The sequence below is a fragment of the Camelina sativa genome, chromosome 16, assembly GCF_000633955.1.
Source record: "Camelina sativa cultivar DH55 chromosome 16, Cs, whole genome shotgun sequence".
Taxonomy (NCBI): domain Eukaryota; kingdom Viridiplantae; phylum Streptophyta; class Magnoliopsida; order Brassicales; family Brassicaceae; genus Camelina; species Camelina sativa.
Window position 1 is genome coordinate 1,977,123 of NC_025700.1, and position 13,992 is coordinate 1,991,114.

General features: G+C 33.5%; 2 protein-coding genes across 3 annotated transcripts; one reads left to right on the forward strand and one right to left on the reverse strand.

Annotated features, from left to right (window-relative positions):
* On the forward strand, positions 4,610–10,593 carry LOC104749326 (ABC transporter C family member 9). 2 transcript variants are annotated; one of them, XM_010470927.2, is made up of 11 exons: positions 4,610–4,779; positions 4,926–7,288; positions 7,385–7,471; positions 7,555–8,190; positions 8,284–8,448; positions 8,532–8,826; positions 8,909–9,123; positions 9,230–9,535; positions 9,615–9,678; positions 9,767–10,006; positions 10,085–10,593. In XM_010470927.2, the coding sequence occupies exons 1-11, from the start codon at positions 4,755–4,757 to the stop codon at positions 10,210–10,212; spliced, it is 4,524 nt and encodes a 1,507-aa protein (XP_010469229.1). In that variant the 5' UTR covers positions 4,610–4,754; the 3' UTR covers positions 10,213–10,593. The 2 variants fall into 2 exon arrangements, with proteins under 2 accessions (XP_010469229.1, XP_010469228.1); XM_010470926.2 differs by having other exon boundaries at positions 4,614–4,779; positions 4,923–7,288.
* On the reverse strand, positions 9,795–11,728 carry LOC104749325. Its single transcript, XM_010470924.2, has 6 exons — positions 11,549–11,728; positions 11,335–11,451; positions 11,211–11,245; positions 10,910–11,010; positions 10,724–10,806; positions 9,795–9,883 (listed from the first exon to the last, which is right to left on the reverse strand). The coding sequence occupies exons 1-6, from the start codon at positions 11,686–11,688 to the stop codon at positions 9,874–9,876; spliced, it is 486 nt and encodes a 161-aa protein (XP_010469226.1). The 5' UTR covers positions 11,689–11,728; the 3' UTR covers positions 9,795–9,873.

Below are 13,992 nucleotides of genomic sequence, written 5' to 3' on the forward strand. Positions count from 1 at the left end.
TAAACAGCACAATTATACACATCTGAACGAAATGGTATAAACATATAGTGTATAAATAAAAGTGACGGCAAAGCCCGTATATGCCTAATTAAAACGAAATAATACAAAAGAGAAAACGAAAAAGACCAAAAAAAACAAGAAAGTGCCAACTACACTACAACCCACGCGTTGCGTGGGGAAGCACCTAGTATGCTTTTAAGATTACAGTATATTCAGATTTAATATAACCTTAAATCCATGTGACTTTGTAATATGTGCAACGAATGTGTGGACAATAAATTATAGACTTATCGTACCATGAATCATTCTTATGGTATGCTATAGATTACGAACTTCATCATTTGAATTGAGGTGGGTCTTTTTCTATATATACTTTTTGTTTTTGTATTTTTCCAAAGTTAAGAAAAAAGCAAGTTGGTTACGCATCTAAACATAAGAAGAAAAATGACAGAAACCACCAAGAAACTCACATCGAAATCACTAACATACCCATACGTACATGCATATTGTTTGAGAACAAGATATTTCACATGAAAATACTATAATTACATATATATATATATATATACTAGATTAGACCCGTATATTAATGCGGATATAAGAAAATATGTAAAAGTGATTATCTACGATCCTTTTTCTTTTATTACTAATAATTGACAGTATATTTAATTATTGTATTATAGTAATTAATTGTATAATTTTCTTAATTCTTTTTCTTATAGAATTAATAATTTAACATTACATTTTTTTATATACATATATAAACTATCTTTTTATGTTTATTAAATTGTTTAAATTGTTAAATTCTTATAATTTACAAATATGTTTAATTTTTTTTTGTATAACACATGACAGTTCATTAATTTTTAAAATTGACATGTGTCGTGAAGTTACTAACTTTGAAAATCAAGGTTTATATAATAACATAATATTAAATAAGCTATCAAATCATTCACCGATTGAAAAAATTAAAAAGTTACATTAATTTCTTATTTTTCCTATATTATGTTTATCACTAATTTTAACACATTAAATGTTTTTATACTTTTATCATTTTTCTGTATAAATTTCTTTTTACTATATGATTATAATAAATAAAAATTGCAATCGAATTGTAAATATTTTTCTTATTAATTGCAATTAAATTGCAAATATTTTCCTTATTAATTGCACATATTTTCCTATTGATATTAGTAATTTAATAGATAATTTTCCTATTAGAATTAGTGATGTAATAGATCACTTTTGGTTTTATATACTTTTCAAAAATATTTATTGTAATCCTTTTATTTTTAGGATTTTTTTTTTATAATTATTAAATAAATTTATTTTCACACATATCAAAATATTAACGACATACTTGACACGTGTCTCCATTATATGAATTATTAACTTTGAAAACTAAGGTTTATATAATAAGATATATATAATTTAACAACAAAAAAAAGACTAATACATTATACATGTTAAGATGACACATAATTTGTGAACCGGCCTGGTTTTAGTTCTCCTTAAGTTATTTGGTCTAGGTTATTTTTCGGACATGATTTATAGACTTAACTAGATTTTAACCCGCGGTACACCGCCTGCATTTTTTTATTAGTATTTATATTTTATATTGTATTTGTTATTTAAATATTGGATGTTTTGCAAATAGAGGAATAACTAAATTTCTCGGCCGTTTGTGCTGCTAAATATTTATATTATTTTTTAACCCGTAATATATTTCATGAACATTTGTTTGTTATATTTAGTTTGTTTTGTTTAGTGTTTGAGATTATATTTTTTTATTTTTAATTATTATAACAAAAAATAAAGGATCTAAATAAATAATAAGTCATTTATACGATATGATTAAGTCACATTTTTCTTAATGATTTAATTATTTTACACAATCTTAGTTAAATCAACTTTTAATTTTATATGTCAAATAATATTAATAGTGTTGACAAGTAACTAAATGAGGATTTAACCCGTGTTAGCACAAATTTAATGATATTTCATTAATTCCAACATGTCCTTTTTGTAACTCATTTACTATATAACCTTATTATATAGTATTGTAATTTTTTTTAATTTTACATATTCGTAATATTTTAAAATTTTATTAAGTTTATATATATTAATTATAATATTTAAATAAATGTGAATCGAAGTTCTTCTTAGTTAATAATCAAATTTTGGAAAACAAAATGTCAATCAAATTGTTGTTTTCTTTGTTTATAAAGGATTAAGAGATAGAATATTTTCAAAATACAATAGAAGATGTGGTTAAATATATCATAGTTTCTGATTCCATATTTATTTTGCTGTAATTTTTCAATTAGGAAACAAAATCTGAAATAGCGCTATGTTTGGAAAAATTTTAGAGATTAACTTTGTAAATAACTATTAATAAAAAGGTAGAACCCAAAATATACTTGAAAGATGTATATATAGATTATCATACTTTGTCGGTGTCAGCCTTTAAAGATTCAAAATTCTGGTAGAATAACATATATATATATATATTAAAATTTAAACCTTGACAAATCATAAACTATTTTCGAACCTGCCCTTACAACCAACGTTGGCAACGCTGGACCGGAGCAAGCAGGTATATTATATAGACATATTATTTAAAATTTAGTGGATAATCGTACACTAGTCCTTATAATTCGCCTATGCAAGAACTGAGTTGAACAAGATTCGAACTTCTGGACAAATCACAGCGTATTTTCAATCGGATCTACCAAAACCGGTTCCATACGGCCCTAGTAAGACCGGTTAAACCCGTCACATCGATGTTGGAGACGCTTGACGCTGATCTATCAAGAAAATCTTTGCCGGTACGTATTTCGATGGAAGAATATTGGGGTCAGCAGCGGCGTCTCGACTCAAATTATGGGCCAAAAGACATCGACTTATGTAATGATAAAATAAATGACTCATCACTCATGCAGTCATACCCTTTTGTTCTTTCATCGTTATTGTGTTTCTAACTTTCTATGTTATGTAACGAATCTTGCATACGCATATGCGTATTCTAATTCTTATACTTCTTTATTGAACAACCCTTTAACGATATATATATAACAATGATATCTAGGAACTCAAAATATCATATTAAGGAATTGAAATACCATATATACTTCCCACGCTTACATGCAAATGCAACAATTAGTGGGAGTGACGGTGTGGGACTCGCGGCGAAGATTAATGGATATCATTTTCTGTCTTTTTGTCTTTTTTTTTTCTCTCTCTTTTTTTTTTTGCTTTAAATTGTCAAATATATATATATACTTTTTTTTGTTAAAGTGTCACTTCGATCAAACAAAAATAACTGAAAATAGCAATTTAAGAAACTATTATGGCAAGTAGAATATACAACCAAAAATCATAGAAAGGGATAACTAATCACGTTATAATTATTAGAAGAAAAAAGTTACAATAGTTTTTTTTTTTCTTCGCCAGTCATCTAGTTTTGTGGTTGTATACCACTTTAATGGCATGACGTTGATGATGATTTGAGAATTCTGCCAGATCAACTCTATCATATACTATATATTGGTATTATACAGTGGAGGATAGTGTGTAGTATCGCAGTCGCTCATATATGGTCCCAACCACCTGCAGTTTAGTGGAAAAGGACAGCAAGCATTGGGAATCAAATCGAATTGGAATCTCTCTCACTCACTCTTTTCCAAAAGCGTCGAGCCTAACTTTCATACACGGAAGTCATTTCAACGTACGATTCTGACACGTAAGTACATCCTTACGTTAAACAGCAAAACTTTCATTAATACCAAGTCAAATCAAAATTCGACGAAACATGTGTAACGTACAACGATTCTACTATATATATTTCATTAATATTGATTATTTCGTATATACTTTTCATCAATTTTACAATACTTAAATACACTTACACGTGAGTTTACATTATGAAATTATACAGTGTTCTTACTTCCTTTACCAAACAAAAATGTATCCAAGTACACCCCAGCGATCAGCCGATCACGGTAATATTTCCATAAAGAATCAAGTTTATATCGACAAAAAAGTATTGAGTTATTAATGAAAAGCCGGATCTAAGGTTTCAACTACAAATTGAAAGAGCTTTGGTGTAAAGTATGCTAAGTAAAAATGAAACCGTTTATCATAATTAATAACTTGCATGGCCGGCACTTGCGTATGGCCGGAAAACATAATCGTTAGACTTCATCAATGTTTTTCAAGGGACACATCATTAATTAATTAATAGTATATAGTGACCACATCATTGCTTACTTTTGTTCTAATAAAAGGTTTTAGTGTTAGTAGGCGTCACACCCTCACCATAAATAGTTTTAGTTTTTAAGTTAGTAAAATTTGTTTAAATAAATAGTTTTAGTTTTAGTGCATGTCACTGATGGAAAAATAATTACTCAGTTTTTGTTAATTAAAAAAGAAAAGAAAAATTGATATGAAAAGTCACGTTTTCAAAAGAATACTGTAAACAAAGAAATTAATTCTGTAAAGATAATCGTTTAGTCTTTTAGAGATATAAGTCTTTTTATAAAGATTTAATTTTTGTCGGCCATACGTATTTTTGTAGCTGGCGTCACTTTTCACTATAAACTCAAAACTTGTCTCACACACACAACACTCTCTAGCTCTCTCTCTCTCTCTCTCTCTCTCCGGCCTTATGCAACTCTTATCTGAAGACAAAACATGAACTTTATCATCTGATCATCTCCAATCATCTCTAGTGTTTCTCAAACCAAGAAGAAGCTATGTTCAAGCTCTTTAGTTCCGCAGGTAAAGTTGATAATCTCTCACTTGAAAAGTTTCTACTTTTATCTGATCATGAAACTAAAAATATTATTATAATCGAGAAACTTGTTTATGTATTCAATATTTTTCGTCCTTTTACCTGATTGTGCTTGCTTTAATATGAGCAGCAGAAACGTGTTTTCATCTCATGAGAACGCAATGGTTGCAACAAAACTCGCTTTGCTTGAAGGAACGTATAAGCATGGCTATGCCAGTGGCCTTCCTTGCTTTTTATGTTACTCATTTGGCACTGAAATGGTTTGGTGTAGTGAGAAACAGAGGATATAATGATGTAGAAGAAGACTTGAAGAAGCAGAGCATAACCGTGAAGCAGAGCTTCTCTTACAACATATCTCTTATCTGCTCTGTTTCGATCTTCGGGACTCATTGCTTTATCTTGCTTTTGCTGTTTCGAGACAGCGTGGTGTCATGGTGTGATTCCTCTGTTTCTGTCTTCTCCGCTGAAGTTTCGCAGGCTTTCTCGTGGTTGATTGTTTCTGTTGTTGTGGTGAAGATCAGAGAAAAGAGGCTTGTTAAGTTTCCTTGGATGTTAAGGTCATGGTGGCTCTGTAGTTTCATCTTATCCTTTGCCTTTGATGCTCACTTCATAACCTCGAAACACAAGCCTCTAGGGTTTCAGGATTATGCCGACTTGACTGGTCTTCTTGCATCCTTGTTCTTGCTGGCTGTTTCAATCAGAGGGCAAACCGGTTTCCGTCTTCTTGAAGCCAACGGAATCACAGAGCCACTACTACTTGGTGGCGAAACTGAGCAAGACAAGAAAGATTCTTCTTCTTCCTCTTCTTCTACTTCTCCATATGGGAACGCTACTCTCTTCCAACGCGTCACTTTCTCATGGATAAACCCTTTGTTCTCCCTCGGGTACAAGAGACCTCTCGGCAAAGAAGATGTACCAGACATAGATGTGAAAGACTCTGCTCGTTTTTGCTCTCATGCCTTTGACCAGAAACTGAAAACCACCAAAGAAGAAGAAGGACCTGGAAACGCTTTCTTTTATAAGTCGGTTCTTCGATACGTCTGGAGGAAAGCCGCGATCAACGCGGTATTTGCAGTTGTAAACGCGAGCACAGCTTACATCGGACCATATCTCATCAATGACTTTGTAGTGTTTCTAAGTGAGAAACAATCCCAGAGCTTAAACCATGGTTACCTTCTTGCACTCGGGTTTCTAAGTGCCAAAATCGTCGAGACAGTTACTCAAAGGCAATGGATCTTTGGAGCTCGTCAGCTAGGAATGCGCCTTCGAGCAGCTTTGATATCGCATATATACCAAAAAGGTTTACTATTATCAAGTCAATCACGGCAAAGCCACACGAGCGGAGAGATCATCAACTACATGAGTGTAGATGTTCAGAGAATCACTGATTTCATTTGGTATGTAAACACCATATGGATGTTACCTATACAGATATTATCGGCGATATATATCTTGCAAAAACATTTGGGACTTGGAGCTTTAGCTGCATTGGTCACAACTTTCATGGTGATGGCGTGCAACTACCCCCTGACAAAGCTTCAGAGAAACTACCAATCAGATATCATGAATGCTAAAGATGATAGAATGAAAGCAACTTCAGAGATTCTTAAAAACATGAAGATTCTCAAGCTTCAAGCGTGGGATAACCAATTTCTCAACAAGGTTAAAACGTTACGAAAGAAAGAGTATGATTGTTTATGGAAGTCTTTGAGGTTACAAGCCTTCACTACTTTCATCCTTTGGGGAGCTCCTTCATTGATCTCTGTGGTGACTTTTGTTACTTGTATGTTACTGGGAGTGAAGCTAACAGCTGGAGCAGTATTGTCTGCTCTTGCAACGTTTCAAATGTTACAAAGTCCCATTTTCGGTTTACCGGATCTTCTCTCAGCGCTTGTTCAGTGCAAGGTCTCTGCAGATAGAATTGCTTCTTATCTTCAACAAAGTGAGACTCAGAAGGATGCAGTTGAGTATTCCTCAAATGATCATGCAGAGTTAAGTATTGAAATAGAAAATGGAGCTTTCAGTTGGGAACCTGAGCCAAGCAGACCGACTCTTGATGAGATAGAACTGAAAGTAAAAAGAGGAATGAAAGTGGCGGTTTGTGGAGCTGTAGGATCAGGAAAATCAAGTTTACTCTCATCAATCTTAGGGGAGATTCAGAAGCTGAAGGGAACAGTTAGAGTTAGTGGTAAACAAGCTTATGTTCCTCAATCGCCATGGATACTAAGCGGGACTATAAGAGATAACATTTTGTTTGGAAGCATTTATGAAAGCGAGAAGTATGAGAGAACTGTTAAAGCATGTGCTTTGATTAAAGACTTTGAACTTTTCTCTAATGGAGACCTGACAGAGATTGGAGAGAGAGGGATAAACATGAGTGGAGGTCAGAAGCAAAGGATACAGATTGCTCGAGCGGTTTATCAGAATGCTGATATATATCTACTGGATGATCCTTTTAGTGCTGTTGACGCTCATACAGGAAGACAACTCTTCGAAGTATAATAATGTTCATGGAAATTTGTAATCTTTGATCCTTCCTTGCTCTCTTAGAACTCCGCAATTGACAATGTTATTTGTTTACTGGTTTTGCAGGACTGCTTAATGGGGATACTGAAAGAAAAGACTGTACTTTACGTTACCCATCAAGTCGAGTTCCTTCCAGCAGCAGATCTAATCCTGGTAAGAGAAACCACCATTGGTAATAAGGAAATGCAAAAGAAGCTGTAGTTTCCATTAACATTAGTGTTTGTACTCTAAAACAGGTGATGCAAAACGGAAGAGTGATGCAAGCAGGCAAATTCGAAGAGCTTCTAAAACAAAACATAGGCTTTGAAGTTCTTGTAGGAGCTCATAACGTAGCACTAGACTCAATCCTATCAATTGAAAAATCAAGCAGAAACTTCAAAGATAAATCAAAAGATGACATAGCATCAATTTCAGAGAGTCTACAGACACAGTGTGACTCAGAGCATAACATTTCAACAGAGAATAAAAAGAAAGAAGCAAAGCTAGTGCAAGATGAAGAAATAGAGAAAGGAGTAATTGGCAAAGAAGTTTACATGGCATATTTAACAACTGTAAAAGGCGGATTGCTTGTGCCACTCATAATATTGGCTCAGTCTTGCTTTCAAATGCTACAGATCGCTAGCAATTACTGGATGGCATGGACTGCTCCTCCAACTGCTGAATCCACACCAAAGTTAAGAATGGATCGGATTTTACTTGTTTATGCACTTCTTGCTGCAGGAAGTTCACTTTGTGTTTTAGCAAGGACTATTCTAGTCGCGATAGGTGGACTTCTAACAGCAGAGACGTTCTTCTCAAGGATGCTCTGCAGCATTTTCAGAGCTCCCATGTCATTTTTCGATTCAACTCCAACAGGAAGAATCTTGAACAGGGTAAAATACCAGAATCAATCTAACAAAAAACATGTTTTTATTAATAATCTAGACTGAAAAATATACCTCGGTTTTGTTCATGTTTTATAATAGGCATCCACAGATCAAAGTGTCCTGGATTTGGAAATGGCAGTCAGACTAGGTTGGTGTGCTTTTTCGATCATTCAAATTGTTGGAACCATCTTTGTCATGTCGCAAGTGGCTTGGCAAGTTTGTGTCATCTTCCTTCCAGTAGCAATAGCCTGCGTGTTTTACCAGGTAAGAGAGAAAACAAATCCATTTTCTTGAAAATGATACAACAATTCTTGCTTACTGTTTTTTTATGCTCGTGTTTTCTTCAGAGATATTACACACCAACAGCAAGAGAACTGTCACGCATGTCGGGAGTAGAAAGAGCTCCAATCCTCCACCATTTCGCTGAATCGCTTGCTGGTGCAACAACAATACGTGCTTTTGATCAACGAGAGCGCTTCATTAGCTCAAACCTTATTCTAATTGATAGCCATTCAAGGCCTTGGTTTCATGTTGCATCCGCAATGGAGTGGCTTTCTTTCCGGTTGAATTTGCTGTCTCATTTTGTCTTTGCTTTTTCCTTGGTGTTACTTGTGACTCTCCCTGAAGGTGTCATAAATCCAAGTAAGTTTCATACATCATAAATCAGTAACTACTTCTTCTAATGGGATCAGAACTCAAACTTCTTGTTCACCTTTCCTTACAGGTATTGCTGGTCTTGGGGTCACATATGGCTTAAGTTTGAATGTTCTACAAGCCACAGTAATATGGAACATATGCAACGCAGAAAACAAGATGATTTCTGTAGAAAGAATTCTTCAGTACTCCAAAATTCCCAGTGAAGCACCTCTAGTAATTGATGATCACAGACCTCTTGATAACTGGCCAAATGTAGGATCAATCGTCTTCAGAGACCTACAGGTAAATAACAAAGTAGATGTTAAAAATATGATTGTGAAATGAAGAACCAAGTTCACAGAAACAGATGTAAATCAAGATTCTCAATACTGAGATGTCTTTGTTCCAGGTCCGCTATGCAGAACATTTCCCAGCTGTCTTGAAGAACATCACCTGTGAGTTTCCAGGAGGAAAAAAGATTGGAGTTGTAGGAAGAACAGGAAGCGGCAAATCAACTCTAATTCAGGCATTATTTAGGATTGTAGAGCCAAGTCAAGGAACCATAGTTATTGATAATGTGGATATAACCAAGATAGGTCTACATGACTTGAGATCAAGGCTTGGGATTATTCCTCAAGATCCAGCACTATTTGATGGAACAATCAGATTGAATCTAGACCCTCTAGCTCAGTACACTGATCGTGAAATATGGGAGGTAACAAACCTGCAAAACACTCTCTGTAATTCTTCTCTGCTTTACTTTGACATATATTCTAATACAAGGTGATATTTAGGCTCTTGATAAATGCCAATTGGGAGAAATCATTCGTGCAAAGGATAAGAAGCTGGATGCTACAGGTGAGTGTTCTGAAATCTTTATGAGAAGAATATTTAAATTAATGGTTTCAGGACAATGAAAACTAAGAATTATAAATGAATGTAACAGTGGTTGAAAATGGAGAAAACTGGAGCGTAGGGCAAAGACAGTTGGTCTGTCTTGGAAGGGTGTTGTTGAAGAAAAGCAACATACTGGTGCTTGATGAAGCCACTGCTTCAGTTGATTCTGCAACAGATGGTGTGATACAAAAGATCATCAGTCAAGAGTTTAAAGATCGAACAGTGGTGACTATAGCACACAGAATCCACACAGTGATCGAGAGTGATCTTGTTCTTGTTCTGAGTGATGGTAAGAACAATATACATGTGTTTTCACATACATTTACACACATAGCAATGAGTTCTAAAATCACTTTTTCATGAGCAGGGCGAATCGCAGAGTTCGACTCACCTGCAAAACTGCTACAGAGAGAAGATTCTTTCTTCTCCAAACTCATAAAAGAGTATTCGCTAAGTTCTAATCACTTTACAGGCTCGAATGATCTTCTCAGCTGAGTATCACTGAAAGATGATGATAATCATTTGCCGAGAAAACGAAAGATCATTTCAACAGTTATGCTTAAGTTGAAAGTCTTACTAGCTATTTAGTACATAAGTTGAACAGAGGTATGGAGAGCAAGGCGTATCGAAGAATTTTCAACATTTACTTTCAGTATCTTTTATGCTTTAATCACAGAAGTACTTGTGGTTTAGGTTCTTTACCAGGTTTTCAGTGTGTTCTTGGAGAACAATTCATGTAAACAATGGAATAAAGCAGGATAGTATCTTCTATTTATCAAATAACACTGAATCTAGTTTAAGCTGTGAACAAGAACAATTTCAATATTGCAATAATGTGGTTATCCTGAACATATAAGGATGGAAATTTTGATTCTCTTTACAAAAGTTTCGAGTGATTTATTTTTATTTACAGTAGACAAGACCGTGTTGGTGTTTCAACTATGAATATCCACTCGAGTGGTTCGAAGATTGTTTTACAATATTCCAGAGTTGTTGAGTTTCTTACGATGTAACTCCATAAGGAAGCAAAGCAGCAGCCACAATCCTGCCTTCCTCATTCAGAACGTTGTAAGTTGATGCAGCATTTCTCTGGGTAGAACAGATTTGTTAATCAATAAGCACAGACAGATACTCCAACAAAAAAACAGAACAAGGACATGAGTAAAAACAAAGCAAGAGGATGTAGACATACAGAATCAACTGTTTCTAGCTTCATGCCAATTGACTTTACAAACTGACGGACTTGCGGTTTCAGCGTGTGGTTGTATCTTCCACACCCAACAATCAAGAGCTCTAGAGGTTGTAGTCAAAAACCATCAGAAAATAAAGAGTCAAATACAGTTCCAATATGTGCAAAAGGTTTTAACTTTTCTAGCCACTAGCAATATGGTGTAAGCATACATAACATGTGGTCTCTTAAAGATCCAAATCAACCACAGTAAAATTGGTTAAGGAGTCGCAACCACAACAAATATTGTTAAATGTATTAGTACCTGGAATTGGTCGAACTGTCTTAAAGATGGACAAGCTGCATCCAATGAAATAGATTATGTAAACTTGCTAAAAAACAATGAAAGATTAAAACTTTACGCAGTTTAAAGATTATCACATTGATACCTATCGGTTGAAATCTCAGAGAGGTTACGGGGGCTCCATGACATAAGCAAATTCCCAACACAGAGCAAGCTACCTTCGTATCTAACCCCATTCACCGTGAAACTCGTCTCATCAAACCTGCCAAAAAAAGCAATCACTCATCGAATACATTTTTATATCCAATCATTGCTGAAAATTTTAAATTAGGAAAGGGGTTTTGATATGATTCACTTACTCCTGAAATCGGAGCTGATCCTCAGGAACGTTGTTGATGAGATTGATCTGATCGTATAGAGAAAAAGCTCTTCTGAGAGATGGCAAAATAAGTTTTTGCTCCTTCCTCATGCTTCGAATCAATGTCGGCAACGTCGCCATAGCTTTTCTGTCTCACCGCCATCTCCGTCTTCTTGTGTAAACTATTTTCTAGTCGGAGTCTATCACAGCCGGTTTAAACTTAACCAAACCGATTTATTGGTTATTGTTTTGAATCACTGGTTCTAATCGGTTCACCCTAATCAACTGCAACAACTCTGGTATACCAGTTTAATTAGTAAATTGGTAATAGAAAAATGTTTTATTCGGATCTAATTCTAAACTCGGTTTCGGTTATTGTTTCTTTTTATGTTTACCAATATAAACCCAAATGTATTATATAGATGAGATATTTGGCAAAATAGACAGTTTTCAAAATATAATTGTAAAAGTAGTGCAATCACTATTTATAATTAGCAAATATCACAATTTTTACTGTTTTTTACTGTTCACAAGACTTTTCTAACTCTCATCAACATTTAATATTTACAACACATGTCATTGAGTCTTTTATTTTTATTTTCTTTTTAATTTTTTTCTTCTTTATTATATGCTCCATTTAATCTAAAAATAAAAATGCTGATTAATTAAAAAAAATCTAAATTTTTACAGAAATAATTTAAAAAAATTCTAAATTTTTATAGAAATAAAAAATTCTATGTTTTTTTCTTTATAATTGGATATGCATTTTGCTTGATGATTTTATTTGATAATATTAAATATTTTTTACAAATTTTAGATCCGTACACCTAATTAAGTGTACAGATGTCTGTACACACTATTATGTGTACAAATGTCTTTACACATTATCAAGTGTAATGATGAAAATTGTTTAATTCTTAGGGTTTCAAATGTTTGTACATATGCTTTGCAATGTTTTTATACAAATTACATCTATAAAGTTAATAATGTGTACAGACATCTGTACACATAATAATGTGTATAGACATTTGTACACATACTAAGGTATATGGATACAAAAGATTTATATAATATATTTGAAAATGATTAAATAAAATTCATATCATATTGTAAAGAAAAAAATAAAAGTATCTAAGAAGTTTTCTAAAAATAAATTATATTAACAATTATTTGAATAATTATGATTGGAGGGAAAAAAAAGCTTTATTTCTTACCCATACATACCCATTTTTGTAATTTTCTCATTAGACCTATGCCTCACCATTTCTCCCTATCTCACAAACTCTCTATTACACAACACCCTACTTTTCTAATTTTAAATAGTGAATGTATTAGTTTCTCAATTAAGTTTCCAAAATGTATTAATTTGCTAACAAAATAATACCCTATATAGATTGGTTTAATACAATTTTAGGAATGTAAACCAGTTTTAACTCTTAGATTAATTAGAACATAACCCAAATGCATAGCACCAGTAGATCATATATAATACAAAAAATGTTTTCTTTTTAAAGAGCCCTACGTGATTGATTGAGAATTATTCACTTAAATACATACACTCACAAATCATAACCGAGAGAGGTTCATCATGTACATACAGTTCTACAAAAGCTGTCCCATGCAGAGATATGAGAACAAGGGGTCTTACTTAGGCAATCTTCTCAGTTTTTTTTTTTTTTTTCTGTTTTCTTTTGTTTTGTGTACGTGCACACTAAAATATACACACAGAGATTGTCTAAAATACGACATAATATAATTTGGCCAATTTGTAAAAACTGGAATCCAATCTTAGTCTAAGATTAATTTGAAGAAGAGACACTTCACCACGACTAGTATGACTCATGACCAATTTGCTTCTTGGAGAAACAGTGAGTTTGGCTCTATCTTACAGAACAGAACAAAAATCTACTGATGACAAGGAAAGGGGCTTGTAGTTGAAGGGAATTACATTACATGTAGACATGTAGTACCTATATTCTAAGGTTTTCTGGTGTAATTACAGTAGTTTTCTTACCTCGCGCGGACTGCTTGTTACGTTTCTGACTTTGATGCAATGTTTTATGTAAGCGATAAGTATCGTTGACGAATAAAGAAAGTAGAAGAAATCTAGTAAAATCATTATCTCTGACGGCTGTTGTCGTCTTTGACTGCTAATGTTTAAGAAAGCAACAACTAGACACTTGTCATGAGATAGGGATATATCCAGCATCTCGTGGTGAATGGTGCTGATGTGATGAAAAAGATGTGGTACGTTACGTATGTGAGCAATCAGAGAGGGTGATAGATTAAGACAACAATTTTATCAAAAATAAATAATTGATACAGTAAACACTAGACGACCAAAACAAACAAAACGTCATAAGTAGTAAACTATGATTTTTCTATTATTTTGATTCTGATTTTGTCAATCCGCTGTTTACCTCATCCAAAACGTCTGATTAACCA

Bases quoted from the DNA above. Each gene is read 5' to 3' on its own strand.
- LOC104749325 (XM_010470924.2), bottom strand. From the start codon at position 11,688: ATGGCGACGTTGCCGACATTGATTCGAAGCATGAGGAAGGAGCAAAAA. The intron at 11,246-11,334 runs GTATCAATGTGA...CATTGGATGCAG, and splicing joins TCTGAGATTTCAACCGATAG to CTTGTCCATCTTTAAGACAG. The intron at 11,011-11,210 runs GTACTAATACAT...TACAACCTCTAG, and splicing joins GACAGTTCGACCAATTCCAG to AGCTCTTGATTGTTGGGTGT.
- LOC104749326 (XM_010470926.2), top strand. From the start codon at position 4,755: ATGTTCAAGCTCTTTAGTTCCGCAG. The intron at 8,191-8,283 runs GTAAAATACCAG...GTTTTATAATAG, and splicing joins CAGGAAGAATCTTGAACAGG to GCATCCACAGATCAAAGTGT. The intron at 9,536-9,614 runs GTAACAAACCTG...GGTGATATTTAG, and splicing joins CTGATCGTGAAATATGGGAG to GCTCTTGATAAATGCCAATT.